At 51.2% G+C, this 26,184-nt stretch overlaps 4 protein-coding genes across 11 annotated transcripts; 2 read left to right on the top strand and 2 right to left on the bottom strand.

The window, feature by feature from the left end:
• Positions 1 to 579: 579 nt before the first annotated feature.
• Positions 580 to 4,214, top strand: DCXR (dicarbonyl and L-xylulose reductase). The gene is made up of 8 exons (XM_030013006.2): positions 580 to 731; positions 821 to 918; positions 1,107 to 1,261; positions 2,535 to 2,577; positions 2,899 to 2,998; positions 3,162 to 3,226; positions 3,325 to 3,442; positions 3,918 to 4,214. Exons 1-8 carry the CDS (start codon positions 674 to 676, stop codon positions 4,019 to 4,021), a joined length of 741 nt encoding a protein of 246 aa, XP_029868866.1. The 5' UTR covers positions 580 to 673; the 3' UTR covers positions 4,022 to 4,214.
• Positions 4,205 to 9,847, bottom strand: RAC3 (Rac family small GTPase 3). The gene is made up of 6 exons (XM_030013007.2): positions 9,674 to 9,847; positions 7,171 to 7,242; positions 6,790 to 6,907; positions 6,090 to 6,152; positions 5,447 to 5,606; positions 4,205 to 5,331 (listed from the first exon to the last, which is right to left on the bottom strand). Exons 1-6 carry the CDS (start codon positions 9,706 to 9,708, stop codon positions 5,201 to 5,203), a joined length of 579 nt encoding a protein of 192 aa, XP_029868867.1. The 5' UTR covers positions 9,709 to 9,847; the 3' UTR covers positions 4,205 to 5,200.
• An 811-nt stretch (positions 9,848 to 10,658) lies between these two features.
• On the bottom strand, positions 10,659 to 26,183 carry LRRC45 (leucine rich repeat containing 45). 8 transcript variants are annotated; one of them, XM_030012993.2, is made up of 18 exons: positions 22,203 to 22,434; positions 21,325 to 21,386; positions 20,453 to 20,523; positions 19,972 to 20,150; positions 19,111 to 19,239; positions 18,404 to 18,516; positions 17,792 to 17,850; positions 17,569 to 17,646; positions 16,464 to 16,599; positions 16,095 to 16,172; positions 15,811 to 15,922; positions 15,567 to 15,637; positions 14,576 to 14,668; positions 13,886 to 13,978; positions 12,762 to 12,935; positions 12,495 to 12,671; positions 12,287 to 12,373; positions 10,659 to 12,112 (listed from the first exon to the last, which is right to left on the bottom strand). In XM_030012993.2, exons 1-18 carry the CDS (start codon positions 22,432 to 22,434, stop codon positions 12,041 to 12,043), a joined length of 2,016 nt encoding a protein of 671 aa, XP_029868853.2. In that variant the 3' UTR covers positions 10,659 to 12,040. The 8 variants fall into 8 exon arrangements, with proteins under 8 accessions (XP_029868853.2, XP_040979276.1, XP_029868855.2 ...); XM_030012996.2 differs by having other exon boundaries at positions 11,982 to 12,112; positions 12,287 to 12,350; positions 12,524 to 12,671; XM_030012997.2 differs by having other exon boundaries at positions 12,009 to 12,112; positions 12,524 to 12,671.
• CENPX (centromere protein X) lies at positions 22,433 to 23,941 on the top strand. Its single transcript, XM_041123349.1, has 5 exons — positions 22,433 to 22,549; positions 22,630 to 22,681; positions 22,753 to 22,806; positions 23,019 to 23,107; positions 23,232 to 23,941. Exons 1-5 carry the CDS (start codon positions 22,433 to 22,435, stop codon positions 23,244 to 23,246), a joined length of 327 nt encoding a protein of 108 aa, XP_040979283.1. The 3' UTR covers positions 23,247 to 23,941.
• Position 26,184: the final 1 nt, after the last annotated feature.

The following is a 26,184-nucleotide window of genomic DNA, read 5'->3' as shown; positions in this document are numbered from 1 at the left end:
GGGAGTTGGAACTGCCACACTGACTGTCACTGGAAGTAAACTGTGGTGCAGTAGCTTATCTATGACCCCTTAACTATCCCTAGCCTGTTTTTTTTCTGTTGTACCTTCCAGCACATTGCTGTTGTCACGCGGGAGCTGCATGAGAAATCCAGTATGCCTAGGCCCTCAGGCAAGCGGAGCCTGTGCACTTGCAGCTGATTTTCTGGGCAACGGCTATTAAACTAGGGCTGGCTACAAATTCATCAGCAGCTTCAAGCGGGCAGAGGAGGCAGGTCTTTTCATCATCTGGTAAAAAGGCAGTTTTTCTGGGGTCCCTCGCTGCGATGCTTCAGTGGGAATCATAGCCAAGGAAATTAATCCCCGTCTCTTGCTGGGTGAGCCCAGCCATGGCTTCCTGCGGCGTCCCCTCGGGGGAACGGGCCTGCAGCAGGCCGGGCCTGCGTCCCGCCCTCCCTGCAGGTGCCTCGGCGCAGAGGCGGCCGCTCGCAGGGCGTTGAGCGGCGCCCGCGGCCTGCGACCCACCCCGCCGGGCCTCCGCCCCCCGGCCGGGGCAGCGGGGCCCCTGCGCCGCCAGCGCGGGGCAGACCCCGCCACCCGCCCCGGCCCTATCGGGCCGCCCCGCTCCCGGGCCCCGCCCGGCCCCGGCCCGCCCAGGCCGCAGTCCGCCCGCAGCATGGAGCCGCATCTCAGCTTCCGCGGCCGCCGGGCCCTGGTGACTGGGGCCGGCAAAGGTGGCCGGGGGACGAGGGCCGGGGACCGGGGGCCGGGGCCGGCGCCTGGGGCCGGGGCTGACGCCGGGGCTGACGCCGTCTCCCCGCAGGGATCGGGCGCGCCGTGGCCGTGGCGCTGAGCAAGGCCGGGGCCCGCGTCACCGCGCTGAGCCGCACCGCGGCGGACCTGGAGAGCCTCGCGCGAGAGGTACCGGCCGGCCCCCGGGACCCCCCGCCACCCCGGGGACCCCCCCTGCCACCCCGGGGACCCCCTCCGGGAACGCCTTCCCTTGCCTCGGGACAGCCGCCTCCCTCCCTCCCTCCCCGGCCGGGATAACGCCCCCCCCCCCCCCCCCCCCGGCCCCCCGACCCACGGAGGCCGCGCCCTCACCGCAGTGCCCTGGCATCGAGCCCCTGTGCCTGGACCTGGCCGACTGGGACGCCACGGAGGCGGCGGTGGGGGCGGCGGGGCCCTTCGAGCTGCTGGTGAACAACGCGGCCGTGGCGCTGCTGCAGCCCTTCCTGGAGGTAACGCGGGCGGCCCTGGAGCGGTGAGTGCCTCGGCCTCGGCCTCGGCCTCGGCCTGCCACGCTGCCCTCTGCCTGCCCGCGGCCGTGCTCGGGGCCCGTGGCGGAAAAGCGCTGCCCGCTAACTAAGCCTTAGCAGAACTGCTAACGTCAAAAATCGCGCAAAGCTTTACAGAAACTGGCCTGGCTTACCAAAGGAAGCCGCTGGTGCATGGGCACTGGGCAGACAGGCGCGCTTTTAGAAATGCCGAGCGTTCGCTTTCTCAATGGTTTGTAGATTGTTACTGCTTACACCCGCTTCCTCTTTTTTACTGTGTTCTCATACTTTATGTAATCACCTTTCAAGCCCATAAACATCAAAAGGCAACCAAGTAAAGCACTGATGCTGTTCCACAATTACCGAGTAGCCAGAACCTGCAGTTTCATCTCTCAGACGGTGGTGTGCACACGCCATCCAGCCTACACGGGCAAGAAGAGTGCCTTTTGCTGTTAATCAAGCTCACAGCTTCCAGTCTAGCTCCGACTCAGTCTCTGCTAAATTAAAAGGCAGCTGTCGGTAAGACAACTCAGATATAGAGAAGACAAAGCCAGGTAAGGGAGTACAAAACTGTCACAGTGGGAAACCAGATTTGCTTACGGCAATAACGTGACATCTTTTTCTCTCAAAAAATCCGTAGTTCAGTTGGGAGGTAAGCTTTAGCATACAGGATATGGCGAGTCTCCTTCCTTCTGAGAAGATGGGTCCTGCTTTGTCCCTACGTTAAGAATGGCTGTTGTGGGTCTATAATAGAGGATTCATTTGTGACTAAAATACAAAATGTATGGATTCTACTAAGACCATTCTGCAGAACTAGCAGGTAAAAACCTGACCAAGGACTATGTTGCAAATGGAAGAAAAGCTGCTTCCACCCATCTTACGGCAGATTTGCTGTTTTAAAGCTGTGTGAAGGCTTCGATTGACCTAAGAAGAGTCACTGGCTGAGGCCCAGGGCTCACTGTTTAATAGAGGAACTACATTAGTCTGCTAAAGAACAGAGTTCTGCTAGAAATGTGACGATGCATGAGTGCACCTCCCCCACTGTACACTAAATAGCTTACATCCAATGAACAGTTATTGCTGAAAGCATGCCTAATCGTTCTTGCTAGCCAGTCAGCTTGGCATTTCTGTCCATATTCTAGAGTATCACCAGTGTTTCCAAGACACCAGCAGCACTTGTCCTCTGCTGCCTCTCAAAACAACTCCTCTCTGGCTTGGGCTGCAGCCACTCTGTAACTTTTAAATTTGATTTATTTGTAGGTCTCTTGATGTGAATCTTCGGGCTGTGCTTCATGTTTCCCAGGTGAGGAAGAATTGTCACTGCAGTTGTCTCCATGAACAGCAGTGACTAAATTGTTCTACACAGTGGAGATAAGTGTCCACTGTGGGGCTAAAGGGACTGTAGTCCAAAGTAAACTTGACAATTTGCATGTACAGCCCCTTCGCTCCCTTGCTTTGACTCCCTCTCTTGTAAGTGGGAGGCAGTGAGGACTTACTTCCTCCGGATGTTTTTGCTCTTTTGGCTACCAAAATAGCCCAGCAAGATTCCTACTGAATGAAATAATGATTTCTCCTGTTATGATTCTGGCATTCCTTTTTTTTTTTTTCTCCTCCCAACCCGCAGATTGTTGCTCGGCAGATGATTGCACACGGGGTGCCAGGTGCTATTGTAAATGTCTCTAGCCAGGCATCTCAGCGTGCTCTGCGGGATCATGCTGTTTACTGTAAGTATGTGTAGCTTTAGCAGTGCCCCTCTCATTTTTGACTAGCTGGAGACCCACAGCCACCAAGCTGCTGCCTGCCAATTCTGGGCAGTGAAATACTTCTGTGTGTTCCAGACCAAGTGCTAGGCACTTAAATGCCTCCTGTTCCTCCCTTCTCTTGAAGGTTCCACAAAAAGTGCTTTGGATATGCTGAGCAAGGTAATGGCAATGGAACTGGGACCCCACAAGGTAGGATTCTTTCTGAGAGAAAGAAAAGTGTGAAAGCTGAACCTGAGCATTTCCTCTCAGAGCAGTCTGGTTAGATTGTTTGTTGCTCTTGGTCCCAGATTAGGGTGAACACTGTGAACCCCACAGTGGTTATGACTGACATGGGGAGAATTAACTGGAGTGACCCTCAGAAATCTGCTGCCATGATTAATCGGATTCCACTGGGAAAGTTTGCAGGTCAGTGGTGTAGATCTGTTGCCAGGCTGGGCTCTTTGGTTGTAGCCAAGCCTTCCCTCTAATTGACATCACAGCCACAGGTACCTTGCTTCTTTTGTGGGCAAAGTCACAACTCTGCTGAATGGCTGTGGTTGAATTCCTGAAGCATTTGATGAGGACAGGGCAAGAATCAACCTTATCTCCCCTCTTCTACAGCCTTCTCATCTTAGGACAAGTGAAATGCGCTTACTCTATTGTTCATAAACATGACTGGGAGGGGAACATATTTGGTTGCTGTGAACTAAATGTCATTTGATCACAACAAGGACTTTTTGATGTCCAGCTCTCAGCCACACACTGCATCAAGCACGGTTTGGGGGCAGAGATACTTCCCTGCTCCAATTACTTGTAGAGGTCAAAGGCATACCTTTTGGGATGCTAGTTTTTCTAGTACAATTTGAGGGGTGCATCGGATGTTCTCTGTGTTTGATTCCAGAAGTGGATGATGTGGTTAACAGCATTCTCTTCCTGCTGAGTGACAAGAGTGCTATGACAACTGGCAGCTCTCTGATGGTTGATGGGGGATTTCTTGTCTCCTAAGATGACACCTGCATTTCACACCTGCCCTTAATTTTCATACTAGTACTGCACAGATGTAAAACGGATAGAAAACAATGACACAGACCCAGTCTTGCTGGAGAAGAGGGGCAGCAGGGCTGGAACCTGTATGAGAAGTGAGGCAGAAAATTACCTTTGGAAGGCTGCTATATAATAAAGCTCACATACGCCGTCATGGAGAATGTTTATTGCACCAAATAAGGTTTTATCTTGTCACTCTACATGATGATTAGAAATTGGACCTGTCTTTCTTCCAACCCTATTCCACCCCCCCCCCACAACCCTTCAGAAGCTCTCCCTTTTCCATTCAAATCCATAGAGCCCACCTGCACTTTCAGTGGGAAGGGAAAGAAGAAGTTAGCAGACTCCTCATTGCTTCCTTTGCTGTCTTTAGTAGAAAAAAACAAAACAGAGGCAACAACCACAGCCCTGCTCTGCAGAGACTGGATGGGGGGGGGGGGGGGGCCCTGCTAAAGACTGGTGGGGAGGAAGCAGCACCATGCTGTCCTAGGGTGTGCACACACAAGAAGGCAAATACATTGATTGCACAGAGCTGTTTCACTTGCCGAGTTTGGCTAGTACCCAATAAAGCACCTAATGATTAGTTCTTCAGCTTCATATCTCATTTACATCAGCCCCTTCCGGGGCTGGTTATGATTTCTTTAACAGTCTCAGGCACGTATCTGCTAGAGCACCAGTTTGTTAACTATTGGCCACAGTAGGCTGGGCAAGGAGACCCTACCACTCTCCCAGCTGGTCTTGTCATTCAGCACCACTCACACCGGCTCCCTCCCCACTCCCACAAGGATCTTCACCATCTGTTTCACCTGCAGGTTGAAACCGGGTGTTTCCAGGACAAGATGGATGTCTCGGCCCTTTCAGCTTGGAGTTCAGGAGAGCCAAAAGAGCCTGTTGCCCCAAGGAGCTACCTTGCCTTCCCCATTGTACCTCCCCTGGGGGCTGTACAGCCCCCAGCTAGTCTCCTGCCCCCGCTGCCCCTTCACATCAACACTGACGTTAAATCAAAGAGACATTTAAAAAACACTGACTTCGTACATGATGAAGGGCCCTACACATCCCAGCCCCCTCCAGAAACACCCAGCTAATATGCAATCTGTCAGAGGACGACAACATGCTGAGCCAGCACCTAGGCCACAGCCCTCAAAACACGGTACACTTTTTGCCGGGCTTCTTCACGGGTGGTGGGCAGAGCACAGCCCGGATGGCTTCATCAAACACCGTCTTCAAGCCCCGCTGCGTCAGGGCAGAGCACTCGAGGTACTTTACCGACCCTAGGGGAAAGAGAGCTCCAGCTCAACCACTCCAGTCCTACCAGGACATACTGTCCCTCACCCACTCCAATATAAAAAGCTCAGTACCATGGAGATCTGCCAGCATGAGACTCACCAATCTCCCGAGCCATGGCCAAACCTTGGGGGTAGGTGATGGGGGCGAGTTTCTTATCACGTAACCTTTCAATGGTGTCCTTATCATCCCTCAAGTCCAGCTTGGTGCCCACCAGGATGATAGGTGTATTTGGGCAATGGTGTCGGACCTCAGGGTACCACTGAAACAGAGAGGCACGGTAAGAAAAGTAGCTGTAGCAGTAGATGCAACCACGAGGATGCATTTACTATTGGGAACAAGGTTTTTACTACTATCTGACATGGTGGCAACACCTGCACAGGATACTTTTGCCTACAGTTCTGAATATGCTCTGCAGAGAGAGACTGGTACAGATGCAATAATGAAGGCACCGAGACATAGAATCATGACAGGCAGTACCAGCCAACTCTGCACAGAGCGCTTCCCTTACCTGCATTTTAGCTTCTAGGACATTTCTTTAAGATGCAGATTCAAAAAGGCAAGAACTTAGCCAAAGAAGTCATGAATAAAAAGTAGGCCCCTCTTAAAACCTGCAGACTATGACCTTCCCTTATCAAAACATGACTGCTAGAAATTTTGGGTTTGTAGGTGCAGTGCTTTGTGGGGCAGGGGACTTCACTTGTTCTTCCCTTCCACTGTTTCACCCAGAAGGAGAATACTTTACCTTGGCTCTGACATTCTCAAAGGAGGCTGGACTCACAAGGGAGAAGCAGATCAAGAAAACATCCTGTGCAGAAACAAGAGGGTCAGCCATGTAGAAAGAAACAGCTAGAGATAACAGAGGAAGGGTGGAGAGGGAGCCTTATAGAGGACAACCTCCTCCCACAAGCAAGGACTGTGGCTGTAAGAAATTCTTCCCCGTTAAGGGTGCTAAACTAATTCAAATGGGGAAGGAATAGACTTTGTATGACTTCATCTTCTTTTACAATACTGGGCTCTGCATGTTAAGAGCCTGCAGCCACAAATACCTTAGCAGGGCTATGGGCTTCACCGCTGCTAGGGGTACCACATAGGAATTCCTACAGCCAGGGAAATGCTACTAGTGCAGCCCAACAGTGAGCTGTGCTGCCGAGAGAGAATGGGAACATGGAACACCGCTCAGCTGCACGGCAGCTCCACACCATTCCTTTCACTTGAGCCTCCTTATGGCAAGCATAACTGTTCCAACACTGTTACGAAGCAGGGACTAGAACAGGACAATCTCTTAGGAGAAATTCAGCTGTGATACTTCTTAAACAACCAGAATTACGGCTGCAGCTGCAGGAACTTAGACTTTCCTCAAAGGAAAGAAGCTGGCTGTCCTTGGGAGCCTCCCTGTCCCCCAAGAGGGAGCAGTTACAAGCCAGTCCAAGCCCAGCACTCACCGTCTGTGGATAGGAAAGGGGCCGCAGTCGGTCATAATCCTCTTGCCCTGCTGTATCCCAGAGGCCTAGGTTCACAGGCTTTCCATCTACCATGACATTGGCAGAATAGTTATCAAACCTGCCAAGGAAGAGTTCCGATCAGTGACAATCTTGTTGCGACCCACACATCTCTTTATATGAAATGCAAGGGGGCAGTGAGTCAGGAGAGGACGCTGCAACACAGTTCCAGTGGGAATAGCCTGCCCTTCTCACATACACAGCCATACATGTGTGAAGTTCACAGTCTGATTTGGGACAGCCTTCTCCCCACCTACAAAACCAACTTTTACACACACGTGCAAACAGAGCAAAAAACAACTGAAGCCCAAGGCCATTACTCACACAGTGGGGATGTATTCTCCAGGAAAGGCATTTGTGGTGTAACTGATCAGCAAGCAGGTCTTCCCTACAGCTCTGCAGAGGGTAAGAGGGACAAGCATAAAAAAGGGTATGGCAGGAAGCACTGAGGCAGTAAAACTCACCCTTCACCCACCCAAAAAAGAGGTTAGGTAAAAAGTTACTGTGTGAGAAAACAAACCTGTAGCAAGCTGGAATTCTCTAGCTGTCAGGGACCAGGCCTGAACTCACAATGTGCACCCTGCCTGAGTGCTTACCTGACCCTGCTCTCTCCCACTCCTTTTCCCCACCCATTCAGCCTCAGCAAAACACCAGGCAAAATACTTTTGTTCCAGGAACCATAAGAGAGGGAATAAATTAGGGTTTTGTGCTGCTGGGCTCAACACATCCATAACAAGCTAGCAAAATGGGTAAACAGCGAGGTGAAAAAACATGCAACAACACAGAATTATTCGAGCTCCTCAGATATAGGAATTCAATGTCAATAAATGTAAAGGGGAAAAAATAAATATCCATAAGCAAAAATGAACTTTAAAATTGACCACTGTCAATTTGGAAAGAGATCAATGTAGATCACTGAAAATATCAGCTCAGGGCTTTGCTGAAGGCAGGTGGGATCGGTCAACCCAGTGGTGGCAGCTGGAAGGGGTTGGGCCTGGTTGGCAATAGTGTAAGCATATGAACTTCAGTTAGCCCTGTGGCACAAGGGAAAAGCTTAGTTGTAAGAACAGAGGAGTACCAGGAGTGTAAACAACCTATTTATCACTGTGAAAGTTGCGAACTGCAGGCAACCTTCCAAAGAAACAGATTGTGAGTGCCAGTGACAGGGAAAGCTGTCTGTTAGGTACCTGAGTGAAGCTAAATAAGCCAACAGAAGTGGGTATCCTCTACCCAATTCTGTAACTGGAGTGACATAAGGAAAGACTTCAGGAGTAAGCGAGAGACCCCAGGGGACCCCACAGTCCTGCACCGGGATGACACAACGCACATCAAGAACCACTACAGTAATCCACCCAGCTTTTCCCCTGGATCAGGTCCCCTCTCTGGGAGAACAGGGAGGTTCTGTAAGGAACCACTACACCGACTGCCCTAACTTTCCTCCCGAACCATGACCTCTCTCCTGCCAAACAGGGAAGTCACGTAATTCACAAAAACCCACACGTAACTATGCTTAAAGTGCTTTGGTATCCAAGTTCACTTAGTCTCTGCACTGTCAATTCAGTCTTAAAGCAAAACACCAGACTACAAACCTTTAACTGAAATCCATTTCCAACATGCTGTGCTCCCAGCTGCTGCCCCCCCCCTCCCCCCGCACGGTAAGGCCGTGTTGTTTCGGTGGGTGGCTCCTTCTCCTGCTCCCCTCTTTAGCCCCCACAGACTAGAACCTGGAAGGCCTCCCTCCAAATGTATATTTCAGTGGGTGGCATGCATGGGAAGATGGAAAGACCAGTCCCTGCCTAAGACCAGTTCGCATTTAGTTCTCCGTATCTCAGCTCTGTGCTTGCCATGGTGATCAGAAAAGCAAAGAGGAATTACGAGGAAAAATACGCGGGACAAGCTAGGAAAAGTTACGAAGCACCGTAAATCCACCGCATGCCTGCATCTTGCATGCAGATGTGTTCTCTGAAAAAGGCATATAGGAACAGCCCAAAGAAAAGAGCAAGAAGGATGACAAGAGGCACGTGGTGAAATCAGAAATAGCAACGTATTTCACCTTGGAACACAAACAACAAAAGGAGGTATGAGAAAAACCTGTGAACTTCAAGATTTTCAGGGAGGACTTTGTGATGAATCACGCTTGTGTGACGAGAAATAGAGCGACATAGAGGCACCTAATAAAATAACGGGGAAACAGATTTAAAGCCCAAGAAAAGAGGGATTCGTTTCCCAAGCAGTACACCACGAGATGTGAAACCCAGCAGCGCCAAGAGACGACGACCCAAGTTTATGACCTGAAGAAGGAGCGGGACGCGCCGGGTGGGACTATGAGGGCCGCCGCTGCAGCAAGGCCCCCATCTCCCGCCGGGAGGCAGCGGCGGCGCCCGCTCGGCCTCGGCTCGCCGCCCCGCCCCGCCCCGCCCCGACCCCCGTGCCGGCCGGCGGGCGGGCGGGCGCGGGGCAGGGCGCCCCGGCTCCTCGCCCCACGGCCGCCGCCTGGCGCGTGTCTCCCCAGCGCCGCGGCGGCCCCACAGAGTGAGGGGCCCCGGCCGGCCGGGCCACCGCGGCCAGGGGGGCGCGGCCCCGCCGCCCGCCTCGCCCCGGCCCCGCGGCGCGCCGGGCCGGGCCGGGCCTCGCCGCCCGGCGCCGCGCCTCCCGCTGGCGAGGCCGGCTCTCCCGGGCCGCGGGGCGGGGCCGCGCCGGGCCCTCCCTTCCTCCCTCCCTTCCTTCTTCCTTCCCTCGCCGCTGCCGGCCCCGGGCCCGCTTTGTGCGGGGCCGCGTCGGGCCCAGACGCGGCCCCGCCGCCGCCTGCCGCCCGCCGCGCACTCACCCGTCGCCCACCACCACACACTTGATCGCCTGCATCTGCCCGCGATGGCGGCGCCGCCGCGACTCCGCCGCAGTGACAGCCCGCGCGGGCGGGGCGGGGCCGAGCCGAGCCGAGCCCAGCCGAGCGCGGCCGAGCCCAGCCGAGCCCGGCGGCGGGGGCGGGGCGGGCGCCTCCCGCCGGCCCCGCTCCGCTCCCGCGCGGCCGCAGGCCGGGCCCGCCGCTCCGCGCGCTCCCGGGGGCCGCCCGTCTCCCCCGCCGCGGGCGCCGGAGGCCCAGCCGGGGACGCGGGAGCCTCGCTGCAAGGGGCGCTGGCAGGGGAAGGCGGAGCGCACGTGCGGCGCCGCCCTGCCGCTCCGCAGGATCCGCCCCGTCTTCCCCTTCCTCCGTCCGCTAGCTCCCGCCGCCCCCCCGGCGGTCGGAGCACGCCGTCCCCGAAAGGCAAGTTCCTCGCACGCCGCCCCGTCAATGGCGCGACGGGTGGCGCGCAGAAACTCGCCGAGGGCGGCTGCCACGCCGTAGGGCCGCCGGCGCAAGGATGAGGCTTTAAAACCTGCGGGTTTCACGGTCATCCGCCCGGAGCTGCTGAGGAACAAAGAGGCAGCCGCGAAATCCTGCGTAAAGATGGCTTTTGGATTCCTCCACCTCTCCAAGTACTCCGCCAAGAACAGAGAGAACGCGTGGAGTGGTACTGTCTCAAAACTACAGGCTCTGCTTCCCCCTTACCTGCTGGTCTACAGAGCTGCCCAGCACCCACAGACTATCTAGCTATCAACACGGGCTCTCTCCTCTTCTTGTGACTGGGGCACAGGTTCCCAGCTGCTTTGCTTTTACCTTAATTCAGGACCAAAAGCTGTAGGCATGCTTAGCTTATCCACCTACAACAGCCTTATAGCTCCAGGACGGACTAGCAGGATCTTCAGGTCAGTAACACAGCAGCTGGCCCCTCCCTCCACGTCAGCCAAACATCCAGCTTGTCACTGTTGTGTTACAGCAAAATGCAAAAACTCTTTATTAAAAAAGCAGAGCAAAACCCAGTAAAAATCATGAACACAAACCAACCAGTCCACGCAGAAAGTTTCATTTTCCAGTTGCGTCTTAAAATGTGTACCGCAAGCTCATTTCTCCCACCACAGACTCACTGGAGAAACTAACAGGAGGCTCTCATACTGCTGCCCTGACAGATTTCCCCGATTCAGACCCGCACATCCCCTCCCTTTCTCCATGCCACATGAGGACTTGTGTTGCCAGGAAAAGGAAGCACCTTCTCTCCTTTGTGCTCCGAGAAGCAACTCCCCAGTGGCAAGTCAGAAGCGTCACTCTTTTCCAGGGTAAGGCCCAGAAAACAGCACTCAGCTCCAGGATCCCGAGAAGCCAGCAGGACAGTTTTGCCATTTGTCATACTGGAATGAAATCCCATTACATTTTGGCCACAAGAACTCCAGCCACGGGCTGCAGTTCACAGTGAGGAAGCACGGATGCTGACCCCCAACATCCCACCCCCTGCTTTCCCAGCCAGTCAGTGTTGTAGAGGCTTGAACCATGGCCAAAGCCCAGGTGTCCAACAAGGATATGGACAGCCACTGCACAGCAGTCCCCCTCTGCACAGCTGTTTCTATATTTAATGAAGGTATATCTACTGCCCATCACTACAGCCAGAGCCACCCAGGGGCAGGGTAAAACAGCCAAAGTGAGCCCTGCCAGCCACTGCTTCCATCTGTAAGCACCGAGTATTAAAAGCAGAGGTGGGTAAGATCTGGTGTTTCCAGCAGCTTCAGGACCCCATGAGCAAAGTAAATGGCTCCCACCTACAGGGAACTGTAAACACTGCTGCCTGCCATTTATCAGGTTTCACTATGAACAGCCCTGGCATCCAAACAAATGCTTCAGAAGGACCGCTGCCCAGGGAACATACAACCCCCTGGTAACAACAGGGTGTGCTGACAGACTGGTGCTGTATGAAAGGACACAGAAACTACTTCAAATGCTGTAGCAGAACAGGGGAAGGGCTCCACGTCATGAACTCAGACCCACGAGCCTCTATCCCAGCCCTGGATGGTTGTCTCCTCCTCTCCTTTATGCAGTTGGTAGCAAGATTTCTGAAGAGCAAGAGCAATTTTCTGTGTTCGCCAGCCTTCGTGTCACCCCGCTCTGACAAAACCGTCCCACTTAGAAAGAAGGGGCTGTACCTGAGTTGCTCACCCTCTTCCTGACCACAGGTATCTGGATTCTTTAAGCCACGCTCTCATTTCCTAGAACTGTGGGTTCCCAAGGGGGAGCCCTGCACATACGCCATGATGGCATTCTGCAAGAAACTTGCTCGCTGGGCCTCTTCTTCCCTCATCCTGGAGATGTCAGCCTCTTTCATTCTCAGCTTCTCCAGCAGCATAGAGATTTCACCTTCTTTGTCCAGCAGTGCCTCGCGGTGATTACTTGATAGGGCTGTGAAAGAAGAATAGCATTACTAAAGAAAATTATGGTGTCCCTAGAGTAAACGGGAACAACACATTATAGGCACAGCCAAAGGCAATGGAAGCAGGATGATCAACAGGCACATGAGAGAAGCTTCATGAAACAATGTGAGAGGTTTTGCACAGACAAGATGTTACACTTCACTGTGCAGGAAATCCAAACATTTTGCTTGCTGTGCAGCTTTGGGTAGTTATCCGAGTCTTGGTCTCCATAAAATGAGGACAAGAATCCCTGCAAATACATCAGGATGGAGGATACAATTTGTAGTTGTACGCACAGGCAGGAAGCACCATTGTCACTACCTGTGAGCGTAGCTCAGTTCCAGACCTGCTGTAGGGTAACTCAGCATTACCATTTGAGAAGCAGGAAAGGATCCATCACCTTTCAGCTGTCTCTCCAGGGCTGCAATCTTCTCTCTCAGCCCATCCTGTGCTGTGCGTTCAGCCTGCAGGTGTCCAATCTGCTCCTGTAATTCCACTTTCACTTTATTCACCTCTGTCACTTTCTCCTCTTCCTTACTGTTCAGGTCCTGACACACAAAGACAAATCCATGAATAACCAACTTCAGCAACTTATTCTGCCCCTGTGGTGACCGTATCTCTACTCCACTCCAAATTACCTGCTGAAGTTCCTCTAGCCGCCTTCTCAGTCCATCAGCATGCAGGCTCAACTGATTGGCTTTGGCTTGGGTCTCAGCAACCATTTGTTTTTGCTTAAGGCAGCAGTTCTGAGCTTCATCGCGTGACTCAGTCATCAGCCGCAGCTTCTCTTCTAGGTGTTCTAGTCGTTGCTGCTGTAAGACAAAAAGGAAAATGAAAATACATCAGTCCCATTCCATTCCTGTGACGCGATTCTCCCCTTTTTGTTCCCAACACAGTGAACCCTTGGTTGAGTCAACTGGCGCTGAAGAACAAACACAGGACTTAACCATAATAGATACGGCACTTCTCCCTTGCATTCAGGAATGAATCCAAGCTGCTTTCTGTTGCCAGGGAAAACATTCTGCTGGAGACGCTGCAACGCCCAGCTCACTCGCTGAGAAACAGAGGCATGTCCTTGGTAGAAGCACCAATGCCACCACCAGTGTTTGCAACTAATGGTCTATCTTCACTTCCTCCATATCCCAAATGGCTCTAAAACACTGCCATATGCAGCTAAGCAGCTGCTGTGTCCCACCGCAGTCACACATGGCAGCTTTTATATGTTGGTAACTCAGTAAGGCATTTTCTTTTGTGATGTTACATATAAGTAAACTTTCTAATAGTTTTGGTGTATTTTCCTCATCCCTCGTTCTCTTTCACAGGGTGTTGACTTCATTGCCATTTTTACAAAGTTCAATTCTACAGTGACTTTTCTTTATCCAGCAGCAGTAGCCACCTGCAGAAATTCCTCCGAGTCCAGAGAAACAGGAGCAGCCCATGAAAGCAGCTGCTATACAGAAGGATCGACATCTGGCTGTTAGCTTCAAAAGTTGGCAACTTAAAGGAAGTCTGTTGTGACAACATCTACATCAATTCTGTTCCTACTGGAAAGCACAGAGCAGGTGGGGATAGTGGTTACGTTCTGGAGACGATTCAAAGCAGATTTTTCAGGACTCCTTCCTCAGAAATCACACTCTCTGCAGGCCAATGAAGCCCAGAGCGGGGAGTTACTCAGCAGTCCCCCGAGACAAAAGCAGAGGCTAGGCAGCCAAATCGACTCCTTCCCACAGAGGCACGGCCCACAGACAGGTCTTGTCCTTACCTCCTCCAACCGTGCCTGATTCCGGACTTTTATTAACTCCTCCTCTGCCTGGCCTCGCTCAGTGAGTGCAGCTGCTTTGACTTGGCTCAGCTCCTGCCACAGAAACATAAAAGATCATTCCAGATAGAGAAGCTGCATCACTGCAACACTGACCAGAAAACATTAGTAGTTTCCAGTCGCAGGCTACAGTGTGACACAGCTGTCTCTCTCACTCAGGGGCAGGGACAGATTACATATACCTTTTCTCACCCTGAGATTACCATCTAAATTCAATGAGAATTTCAGTTATATGAGGGCAAGTAATGGGTGAAGCTTTCCAAAGACAGGGGAATAGGAGAGGGCAGCACTGGATCTAGCTAGGGGAACAGATAAGGAGAAATATGGTATACTACTTGGAACCATATGGGAAACCTGTGAAGTCAAATCCTGGTAAGAATCTAACCACATTCAATGGAATCTTTATTTTTGTTCATTCAGAATCTACCAGTTTCTCCTTGGAACCTTATCCTTCCTTAGCCCAAAGCAGTAAAAATAATTTTAGCTAGTAAACTGCTGTTTTCTGTTCCTCCCTACAGCACATAACAATCTTTACATAGGTCAGCAATGGAAGACTCCACAAAGCTCCCCTGGCAGACTTCTCCTGCCGCCGCTACCTGAGCACTCCAATGTGCCTAGAGCATCCATTCTCACCTCCTCCAGAGCTATCCTGATGGCCTCCAGCCTCTGGATCCTGTCCTGCATGGAACGTTCACTGGCCTCAATGTGCTGTGTCATATGATCCACCTGCAAAGCAGTAGAAAACATTTAAGCAAGTGCCAGAAAACCACTCCTACCTCCAGGCATAGCAGCACGGCCATTCGGCATGAGAAAGAGCATCCTCTCATTGACCCACCTACCACCAAAGAAAAACTCCTACCTCCCTCAGAGCTCCAGTAAGAAACTGTAATATAGGTAGAAGCTGCCCTCTAGAAACTGGGAACTTTAGACAGAGATCCCTTCCAGGCCAAGAAGAAAGACAGAGTCCGAGCTCTCAACTTAAAGAGGTATGAAACATTACAGATTCATTTTCTAGTTGTAATGTGGCTAAAATCTTCCTGGCCTGTGTCTTTTCTTACAAGATTTCAAAATCTTCAGAGAAATCTATTGGTATAATTTAATTTTTGAGAGATTTCACACCTCAATAAACACTCCAAAGAAAGTTGATCACAGCCTCTTGTTCTGTCCACACTCAGACAGAATCCCCCTGAAACATACAAAGAAGGAACTAGCAAGGTAAGCCTCATTAAAGGATTGGTTGTGTACAGCATGTATGTCCTGATTTCCTCCACTAATGCATCTTTATTTCAGTGAGCATGACAAGACCGCTTATTCGTAATTACCTCTATGCATAGCAAGACTGACACAGGGGCCAGCCTCCAAGCCTCTTTTGTAGAATCACATACTACTCTGGTCCATACTCTTGCAAGCTACAAAATCTTACTAGCTGGTAGAATGTCTTGTGATCTCTTCAGCTAGGCTTTGCTTGTAGAAATGCCCTATTATTTCCACAGTAAGTCGTGAGTCCACTAATTTTTAAACTTGTTTAAGAGCAGCTGACAGCAAACAATGACCTGCAGTGGTGCCTGTATGTCAGGACCAAAGAGAGAATAACCTCAGGATGCTGCAGAATCCCCATTCTTACCTCTTTTACCCGAAGGGATTCCATGTCTTCAAGACTTTGTTTAAATCTTCTCTTCTCCATTTCCAGGCGTTCTGCAGATTAAAAGCAGGCATATCACAATTATGGTATTCCTGCTACGCAGGCTGTATTTATACTCTATCACAAACTCTTTCACCCTTTCTCCTTGGCTGCCTTGCACCGTTGACTAATGGGCAGTAATCCCAACCCATAGATGTCCAGGAGCTGTTTCTGCTCCGCCACTCACCCTCAGCCTGCACGGCCCGCAGCTTCAGCTCTGCCGTTGTGTTGGTCAAGTCTTGCTTTACCTGGAATAGCTGATCCTGCTGAACTTTGCACTTCTTCTCCAACTCATCCACCTACAAGGAAATTACCACCACAAAGAATTTTCTTTTCCTATTAGCAGAGGAAGTTGGCTGTACAGAACAATCAGCAGAGACACAAACAAGGCTTGAAGTAGAGGACATATATACAGAGCAGAAGTGAACAATGCCCAAGTCCCACTTCTCAGCCTTGGACTCGCTTTCCTACCTGGTTTCTTAGAAGCAGATTTTTCTCACTGGCAGTAGACAAGTCACGCAGAAGCCTCCCTTCCCGATCAGCACCTTCCTGCAAACAGAATAAATATTAAGAACCTGTACTCACCTTAGTTCTTGCACTGCCAACCTACTCCAACCAACACCACACCCAACTAACATCCAACTTACCCCATAAACACCATGGCTCCTCTCCACACCTAGCACTCATCTATCTAATTCGCACAAGAATTTTTGTCATGGCAGCTGTGGGTAACCCACTAAAAATCATGCTTGCCTATCCCATCCAGCATCCCCCAAATCTACACAAACCAGGTATGACCTAGAACCCTGCTCTCAAACCTAACTAGGACTTCCAGCTCACCTGCTTTTGCTGCTGGAGCTCTGTAAAGTGGCGCTCAGCCATGCTGGTTTGTTCCTGTTTTGTGGCATTCAGTAGCTCTCCCAAATTGTGCACCTTCTGCTCAGACAGAGCCAGGGCAGCTTCAGTCATCTGCAGCCTATACAGAGAAACACTTTCCAGAGTCCTTTCTAAGGGAGACACTTCCAGTGAGCTCTCTATGCCACCTGGTACAAGATGTTAACACGTAGCTGGCAGTGGATGATATCAGGCTAGCTAAATGAGGCATTTTTTGCCCCTGGGAAAAGGACACTGCTTATTTCTGTGCCCAACAGCCCCTGCAAACACTGAGTAACCTGGGACTTCTCAGAGCCTGGTGTTCTGGTACCCCACTGCGTTTTCCCTGTGCTGTCTTCCATGAACTGTTTTCCCTGCCTGGACCCCTCCAGGATTCACCCACTCTCACAGGAGAACAAAGCTGGCTATTTTATACCACTGCAAGATTGTATAAAATTAGGCATAAAATTTTAAACACAGGCAGCAGAAGCGATTTGCTTACTCTGTACACAAGGGACATGTCCACACTGAGGCACAGCATAGTGACACTACCTCTACCTGACAGAATTGAATGAGTCAGGCTCATCAGTGTTTTAAGTCTAACTACTGTCACGTGCATATGGCTCTACACAATCTAACACTGCTTTTGGGCAGCGCCACCCCATTGTTCCTAAGCATACAATCTTGCTGGTCAGGTTCCTCCATATCTGCAGTGGTTCTCAGAGTCTACTGCCAACTGTCAGGGGAAGCAGGTACAGACTCTTGCCAGGCTGTAAACTGTGCAAGGAACATGCCCCCGTCCCAACCCCACAATCCTTTTTTTCCTTTTTCACCCTCTGTAATTCACTTGCTCTTACACCAATGCACCGTAATTTTACTTAAAAGCAGGCTAAATATCTAGCGTGGCAAACCCAAAGTCCTGAGCTGACCATAATTTCTGGATATTACTGCAGAACTAAGCAAAATAGTAAGCCAGCCACTCTACAAGATTATCCCCCTTCTTAACAGCTCTGCTCAGCACTGCCTATACAGCACAGAACACTGGGAAGGCTAAGGTTTTCCTCCTTCATACTTGGCTTTCAGTGAATTCATAATAGAGTGCTGCTCATCCAATGCTTCCTGCAGCTGGCTGACTCGTGCTGCAGACATCCTGTATTTGGGGGGGAGGAAGAAGAAAAAAAAAAAAAAAAAAAAAAAAAAAAAAAAAAAAAAGGGAGTGGGTAATTACTCCCAGGAAATGGAGAGGACCCAATTCTGCTATCAAAGAGCAGAAAGCACTCAGAAATTAAACTTACCTGCCATTCCTGGCTATTTCTTCTCTCTGCTTGTCTATAGTGTCCATCAAATCCAAGAACTGTGAACAAAGCAAACATCAGTGAGAAAATGAACTGCATCAGCCTGAAGCATTTACATTTCTCATCTTTCTCTTCCTAGTGACAGCTGAAGACAGGACGAGCCACTCTATTGAAAGCAAGCAAATCGGAGGTTTGACAGGTTCATCAGCACATCTGACTGAGGCCATCAGCTATAGGGACTCTGCACCATTAGATGTCAGAAGGAAAACAGACTCGTATTTCTAGGTTTTTACCACTTGGAAAATATCAAACCAGTTGCAAAAGAAGAACCAAAAGCACAAATATGGGTGAAAAAGTCACCAAAACTCCTCCAGAATCCAGAGTCAGCAGGGCACGTGTCCATACCCATACTGTCATGGATTTGATTCCTGGGCAACCTAGCTCAGAGGAAGGACCCAATTTACTAAACCGTGCTGTGTGCCCACCGATAAAGTTCCACATGAAACTTCATATGCAAAATAATCCTGTCACTGAGTGTTTCATGGGGACACCGACGGAAAGCATAGGATTCCACCTGCCCCATCTGAAAGGCCAACACATAAAATTGCTGACCTGCTTGGTCTTCTCATCCTTCAGACTCAAAACCTCCTTGCTGAGTATGTACGCTCGGTTCTGGGTCTCACTTAGGATAGTCTGACGGTCTTGGTTGTGATCCATGGCTTGTTCTGATGCAGAGAGAGCAGAAGAGCATGCACATGTTTCTAAAGCAACAGAATAGCAAGCACTGCTGGAAGAGATAGCACTCAGGATGACACCTGGCTATCAGAAGCACCAGGACAGTAGCCCTTCTCAGGCTGGCCCACACAGAGAGACTGCTTTCATCTTACAGACATGAGGTGGGGCAGAATTGAAGAGAGCAGTGTATATGGGGTAATCAACATCCCAGCCACAGGAGAGCCATTCAGCTCCACTGTGGGTAGGACAATGACAAAGAACATGCTGCATTAGCCATATCCAAACTTGGCTACTCAGAGGCAAACTAGAGCCCCAAGTTCTCCCACATTCACATGGTATAGTAATCTCTAATTCAATCCAAATTTTTTTTTTTTCCCCTCTTCCTGGTAAAAGTGACACCTCCCACCTGACCAGCCCTCATTAAAGGACAAGAGAAAGCAATGTAGGGCACTGTGTAGATGCTGTTGAGAAAAGCAGGGGAAAAAGGATAGCTCTCTTCTGGAGCAGCAAGTGCCCTATACCCCTCAAGTTCTGAAATGGGAAAGGAGTTACTGATTCTTTCCTGTGCAAAAAGTAATACTTACCCACAGCTTTCAGGATGTCACTAGGAACGTTGTTCCCAGCCAGCTCCAGCCTCTTCAGGGTCTTGTTGCTGTGCAGGCAGTTCAGCAAAGCTCGGCCACCCAGAAGCCCGATATTATTCCAACGTAAATCTATACAGAAAGCAAACTTTCACCCTGGTAGTCACGCATCTGCTGAAAAACACAGGGCTCAAGAGAAACCATGCTCCTTACACATCTACAAGCACGGCTAACTAATCCCAGATAGTCTCAGAACACAGGTGAATACTGTCTCCCTTTTCAAGATGAATGAGAGGGAGGGAAAATGACAGACAAAGCAGGGTAGACAAGGATGAATCTTGAGTGCAGTAAAGTGCAGGAAGCCATTACAGTTCAAAAGGTATACAAGTCTGCCCCTCATGTTTTTATCTCAGGAGCCTTCCTTCCACAACCACAGTCTGTGGATGAGAAAGAACTGGCACCAAGAGCCATGTTTTCCTGAAGGAAATTCTGGCAAAATTCCTTAATGAGGACAAAGCAAGTGTGGAGTAAGCCTCAAGACTCTGGCATGAGGCATGCCAACAGCATCCATAAATGGGAACGAACCCATTCCCTCCTCCACTAAGAACTGTCCTGCTCCAAGCACACAATCTTCACCTGCAGGTTTGGTTCCAGAGATTCCAATTACAGTTCCCACTCTCCAAAGGCCACAGGGCTGCAACCTCTGCTCCCTGCACAAAGCCTGCAAAGCACTCCACACTGAGAGGAATTGGGAATGACACTGACCAGTTGGCAGAGATCAGGGCAGGCTGCAACAAACCTGAAGGTATATGTGTGTGTGTGCCATGCATGTATGCAGGCGGCCACAGAACTAGCCAATCTTACCCAGCTCCTGAAGGCTGGCATTTTGTTTCAGTGCCACGGCCAGCTCTCCAGCCCCTTGATGGTTGATCTGGTTATTGCGCAGATCTAGCCGCTGGAGAAAGTTGTTTGCTCCCAATCCTTGGCAAAAAAAGGAGAAGCCCTCCTCCCACACGCCAAGGCTGTTCCATTCCAAGATTAGTCTAGGGAAAAATCAGACAGGATTGGGTTTCATGGAGTAAACGGACAGTTGCAAGAGCTTGAATGATACCTGGATCACGGTACCCATTCGAACACCCAGCTTCGCTAATAGACTCAGTTTCAGAGAGCAGGATGCTGCAAGGGCCCTGCATCCTCTAAAAGAGCACCTCCAGTTCTCCTTCATCTGTCCCATCCCTCACAAGAAACTGCACCACTTGACATTCCTCCTACCCCTCAACCCTTTTCTAACGTTGTGTTCCATCTGGCAGGAATAACAGAAAGAGAGGTAGATACAATTTTTTACCTCCTGATGGATTTGTTCTGCCTAAGAAGTTTTCCCAAAGCCTCAGCTCCCACGGTTCGCAGGTTATTTCCCTGAAACAAAAGTCCCAGGTGATCAGAAGGCTATGCCCCGCCCCAATCCAGCTATCCCATCAAACACCACCAGGTGCATCCCAGTTGCAATGCCAATTTCAGTCTGTCAGAAATGGTCTGAGTAATGTGGTCTGTCAGTAATGGACTGAGCTCACAAAAATCACAGGATAGCACAGGATCAGCATGGCCCACGATGGGATGGAAAATGCCGACTCTAGATAAGCAGAACCATTTCAACACAATTCATTAAAACGCGCTTGGCTAGCACCAGCACAGATGAGAAAGAAAGGTGTGATGCAGTTTAGGTCTGTAGATTCAAGGGAATAGCTATGTGCCAGAAGAATACAGACAGAAAGTCACCTCACAGTAGAGTGATCATCGCATCTGAAAGTGGGTGCTTAGTTCCAAGCCCCAGGACAGCTGAAAGACACTGGCAAGCTGGATAAACTCTATAGAAGTGCAAGTCAAACAACTAGTAACTCACCTGAGTAATACAGAAACCCAAAGAAAAGCCTACATATGCCTCATCTGACCAAGCAGCAACTGACAAAAGATATACAGCAATTACTTCCTATCAAAACAGAGTAACTGAATAAAAACGGACAAAGATGAGCTGCAAAGTAACTTTGGAAAGTCATGACATGGTGTTAAGGAGGCAAGGACTGAGTCACTTGAGAACGCGAACTTTACAACAGTACACGTCTTGTAGAACAATCCTGCACCAGTCTATTTCTGACTCTGATTAAGCTTGTGCTCCTATTTCCTTCCCCACCTCTTTATCTTAATTTTATTCAGACTCACCTTCAAATCCAAAGACTTGACTGTGGTGTTGGAGCAAAGACCATGCAACAGAAGTTTTACACCTGAGTAGAGAAAACAAAAAGACAGTCGTTTATTTCATACGTGTAACCCTCTGCCCGAGGTGGAAGAGAAAGCATCCTTTCAAACAGCCGGCTCAGAAGACGTGCCTATGATAAAACATACGACTGAGTAAACAGCCACTGCTGCTGGAAAGTGTGAGTCTGAATTTTCAGGGCAGGAGATTTTTTACGTATTCTGAGAGAAAGAAGCGCCTGGGTAGAGAACCGCCCATCACCCTACGTACCCTCCTAACGCAGCTACGAACACAGCCCCTGTCCAGGTAGGCCAGGCAGACAAGACGCTTGCTGGCTTGCTTAACCCCTGCTCACGCAGTAGAGACCGAGCAGAGACTCACCCTACCGCCTACACGATCCCCACGCAACGCTCGCTAGATTTAGCGATCCAGCCATTAGGCGATCACCTGAATCCCCCTCTACCAGCAGCCGCCACCAGTCCCGTCTGTTCAAGGCCAACAGCAGCGGACCTACTCCCGGAGACGCAAGGAAAACCCCTGTGGCAGCCAAGGGCTCCACGGCCGGCTTCGAACCACACTGCCACCGCCCCGCCCCGGGCCAGGCAAGCTCATTTGCCGACGCACGCCTGCCTTCTCCTCCAGCCGGCGACCCCAGACCCACCGCCGCGCCGCGCCCCCCCCCCACCCCGCTCAAACGCCCGCGGGCCACCGGCGGGCCTGGGCCCGTCGCCGCCCGCCCGGCGAGAGTGGGGAGGCGGCCCCACAGGCGCGCCCCCGCCCGCCAACAGCCGCCCGCTGCGCGGCCCGGGCCGCCTCCCGCCGCCGCCTCGGGCCCCGCGCCCACCTTCCTCGCTCAGGCCGCAGTCGCCGAGCGCCACCTCGGCGAAGGGCGCGGCGCCGGGCAGCAGCCGGCCCAGCGCGCCGCACGTCTCCAGCGAGAGGCTCTGCGCCGCCAGGTCCAGGCGGCCGCGGCCCGGCGCCCCGCCGAGCTCCCGCAGCCGCCGCAGCACGGCCTCCTGCGGCGCCGCACCGCCCGCCGCGCACAGCCGCGCGTAGGCCCGCCGGAACTCCTCCATGAACGCGGCCGCTGACGCCCCGCCCCCGCGCGGCGCGCGCTTCCGGGAGGCGGGGGGACCGGCAGCGCGCGGCGCCATGGAGGAGCGGGACGGCCGCGCCGGCGGCTTCAGGAAGGTGCGCCGAGCGTGGAGGGGGGGGCTCGGCCCCGGGCTGCCCCCGACCCGACCCGCTCATCTGCTCTCCTCTCCGCGCAGGAGACCGTGGACCGGCTGCTCCGCCTCCACTTCCGGGACGGGAGGACCCGAGGTACCGGGGCGGCGGCGGGCGGGCCCGGGCGGGGCGGGCCCCCGCCTTCTGTAAGCGCTTTGTCGTTGCAGTTAACGGCGACGCGCAGCTGCTGATGGCGGAGATGCTGAACGTCTTTGTCCGAGGTGAGCGCGCAGCACCTCCTCCCGGTGCCGGGCCCGGGGGCGGCCCGAACAGGCTCAAGGGCATTCCCCCCCCCCCCGCCGCCGCGCCGCGGCCCCGGATCCCGCTCCCCACGCCCTGACGCGGACGGCCTCCTCTGGGGAGCGGGGCCGCCTCCCGGAAAACCGGCCCCCGAGCCCGCTCTAACGACTCTTGCCTTACGCTTGCGCTGCAGAAGCGGCGGCACGGGCGGCGCGGCAGGCTCAGGCGGAGGACCTGGAGAAGGTGGATCTTGAGCAGCTGGAGAAAGTGCTGCCGCAGCTGGTGCGTAACTGCACTTGAACAGGATAAGGACTGGGGGGCTGGAGCAGCGCAGCCCTCGTCCTTTGGGGAGATGGCTCAGGGCCCCAGCAGCTCTGCTGACCGGCTTGCTGCTCTCTCCTTACAGCTTCTCGATTTCTAGAGGCCTCATGAAGCACACGTGGCCCGCCAGCAGAAGACCCTGACCTGACAGTGAGCATCAGACTCATCCTCAGAGTCTAGCTCTAGGAAGAACAGTCTCAACTTTTTCTTTCTCTGCCATTTTGCTTCTGTTTCCTGTCTGCTTTACCAAGCACGACTAAGCCCTAGGCAACTATGCTGTCAGATGCTGTTTTTGAAAAGAGGCTGCCACACGCTTGTTTTGGTCGGCTAAGCGTGTAGCTGGTTTCCACCTTGCCGCCTTACTCCTTTAACAGCAGCCTGTACTTCACAGTACAGTAAGATGCTGTTGCTTTCCCAGCTAATGTGAGAAACAGGTGCCGCTTCACAGAGATGCATGGAAAGACTTAATGGCTGGAAATGTCGTCCAAACTTCAGACTCTCATCGCCTCAGCGGGCAGCTGTGGCAGAAACTTTAGGTCCAGCTCCAAGCCTGGCTAATGAATAGGTTGTTAACAGGAGCTCAGTCACAGGCTCTTGCCAAAAGCAGGTAACTGATCTTTATTTTATAAATAAACAGTGTCTGTTCCCTCACTACCTTCCAGTATTTCTCCAGGGCTGTGACATCAAAGAATGCTTGGAACCTTTTAACCATTTGATATTCTCTTCAGAAGCTGCTTCCCCTCTGCTATAAATTTGTTCTCACAAAGAAACATCAATAAATTAAAACCGAGTCTCCCTCCCTTGTGTAGGCTCTTTGCTGCAATTAATCATCGAAAGTCAAGTTGCTTCAAAGACTTGCAAAGTTTCCCCCTCACCCGCCCTCTTTGCTAAATCTTTGTAGGACGAAAGGAAAAAGGACAGAATAACAAACAGCATGTGTGAAAATCCCACATCATGGGACAGCCTGGCCCCTCAGCCAGCAGGGGGGGGGGGGGGGGGGGGGGAAGCTGTGAAATAAGAAACCTTACACATGTAGGCAGGACCCACACAACTGAACTGGCTTTGTTGGGGAAACATAGCCGGCTGCACGAAAAGCAGCTGACACCAGCGTGTCTTAAGGATTGCACACACTGTTGTTGGCTATCTGTAGTCTTTATGGTTAGTAATAGCGAGCGATTTTTTTCCCATTGACAGCCGTAGCAGGCAGAAGCTCAGTAGGTTACTGTACGCTTTCAGCCAAGAGCTATCAAGGTCATCACTCGGGATGCCAGCCACTTGGAAACTTCAGCTAAAACCACAATTTAATACACATTCTTTCTGATGACAGTACCAGCTTAAGCAGTGCCCCATCCCTCTGCACTGCAGCGTCTTTGCCAAGACAACTGTTTGTGCAGCTGTACAACGAAACCAATGAAGGAACTGACCTAGTTCAGCCTTCAGCCCTGCAACCATATGTTAAAAAAAGGCAACAGCAAAAAAAAAATGCAAATAATACTACCTCTGAATGCCCCAAAACCCCAGGGATGAGTTCAGCTACTATAGCAGAAGTGATATTGAAACAAATCCAGCTCATCAGGTATCTGCATGTATTGTTCCGTGGCGGGGTAGGAATCCTTGTAGCAACTCCTTTAGTGAAGAGCCTGCAGTTTTAAATATCAGGGCATCTTGTCCCTCTTAAAGAATTCACTCCTACCTTCTTGCCTTTTCTAGATTTCAAATCCTCATCTCTCCCCCCATTCTAACTCCTACTGACACACAAATGTGTCAAAGCTGCTGTCCTAAAGAGACTTGAGCTCACTTCCCTGACATACCTGGTCCATACACAAGCATTCTTGACTGAAGAGGATCGCCGATGTGAATGTTAGTAGTAAAGAAGTATTTTAATAGCAGCAGCTGCTAAAACTAACTCTTCTTTGCATAGGGAAAGGGGAGTAAGACCTCTGGTCTATTTGTTGGAAGTACCAATTTTTCATTCTCCTGAAAGAGAAGTAGATTAAATTGGGTTTGATGCATAGCTGAGTTACACAAGGGACAAGCATGGGCAGAACTGAGAGAGGTAATGCACATAGTTAGCAATATGAAGTCTCCTACTCCTCACCCCTGTACTTAACCCAAGAAACTGCCCCAGTAATAATGATGTTGCAGCTTGTGTCCCTAAACTTTTCCTTCTGTTTTCCTATATCATCAGGTAATTGCAGGTGATAGTTATGGTGCCAGCTCTTTGTCAAAACTGGTGGAATCAAAATAGCTAAGCAAATCAGTACCATTTGATGTTGCCTGTGCTCTTCAAAAAAGAAGACTAGCACATCTGAAAGCACACTACAACTTCCTACCAACCAGACTGCTTCTGTTTATTCTAACCCTGTGAATCAAAAACACCAGCACAGGTATATCATCACCTATCATTAGCTATGGTTATTAGTTGCCCCCAATATATCCTGCATAAATTCAGCAAAGCAGCTCTAGCTACAGTCTACCTCTGACTTGTGTGAAATGAATAAGCCTGACATAGCACCTGAACCAAGATACAGACAGTCCTATGGAGTGTAGGCTCAGTCCACACTTAACCCACTAAAGTAATAAACTTTAAACATTATTTTAGTATTTTTTGTTTTGCTGTAGTATGTCTTTTATAGCCTGTCAAGCGCCAGAAGGGCTTACTTTCCACAGTAAGGATTTAGAGCAGCAGCTGTACATAGTGCTCTTGCATTACCCACTGCCAGCGGCCGCACACATTCCCTGTTTATGTTTGGGTGTCATGTAAGAAATCAATCAACATTTTTGCTAAAGCATTCTGCTCCCTCCGCTTTTGAGTCTCCTTCTTCCTCTTCCACCTTTCTTTCATGCCTTCCCCTCCCTCTGAGTTTCTTCAAAGCATCTGGGAGCATTTGGAAGTAATTAGACCTGAAGGGAAATGTTGGCCAGGCTGGGAGACAATGACAAGTGCCAGGAACCCTGGGTGCCCTTTCTAGCCACTTTGAAGTTCATTCAGATGGTACAAAGCTCCGTTTTGCTTTGTTGAAAAAAAATGGGAGGAA

Source organism: Aquila chrysaetos, chromosome 5 (genome assembly GCF_900496995.4).
Source record: "Aquila chrysaetos chrysaetos chromosome 5, bAquChr1.4, whole genome shotgun sequence".
Classification (NCBI taxonomy): Eukaryota; Metazoa; Chordata; class Aves; order Accipitriformes; family Accipitridae; genus Aquila; species Aquila chrysaetos.
This window is presented reverse-complemented; position numbering and strand designations above follow the sequence as displayed.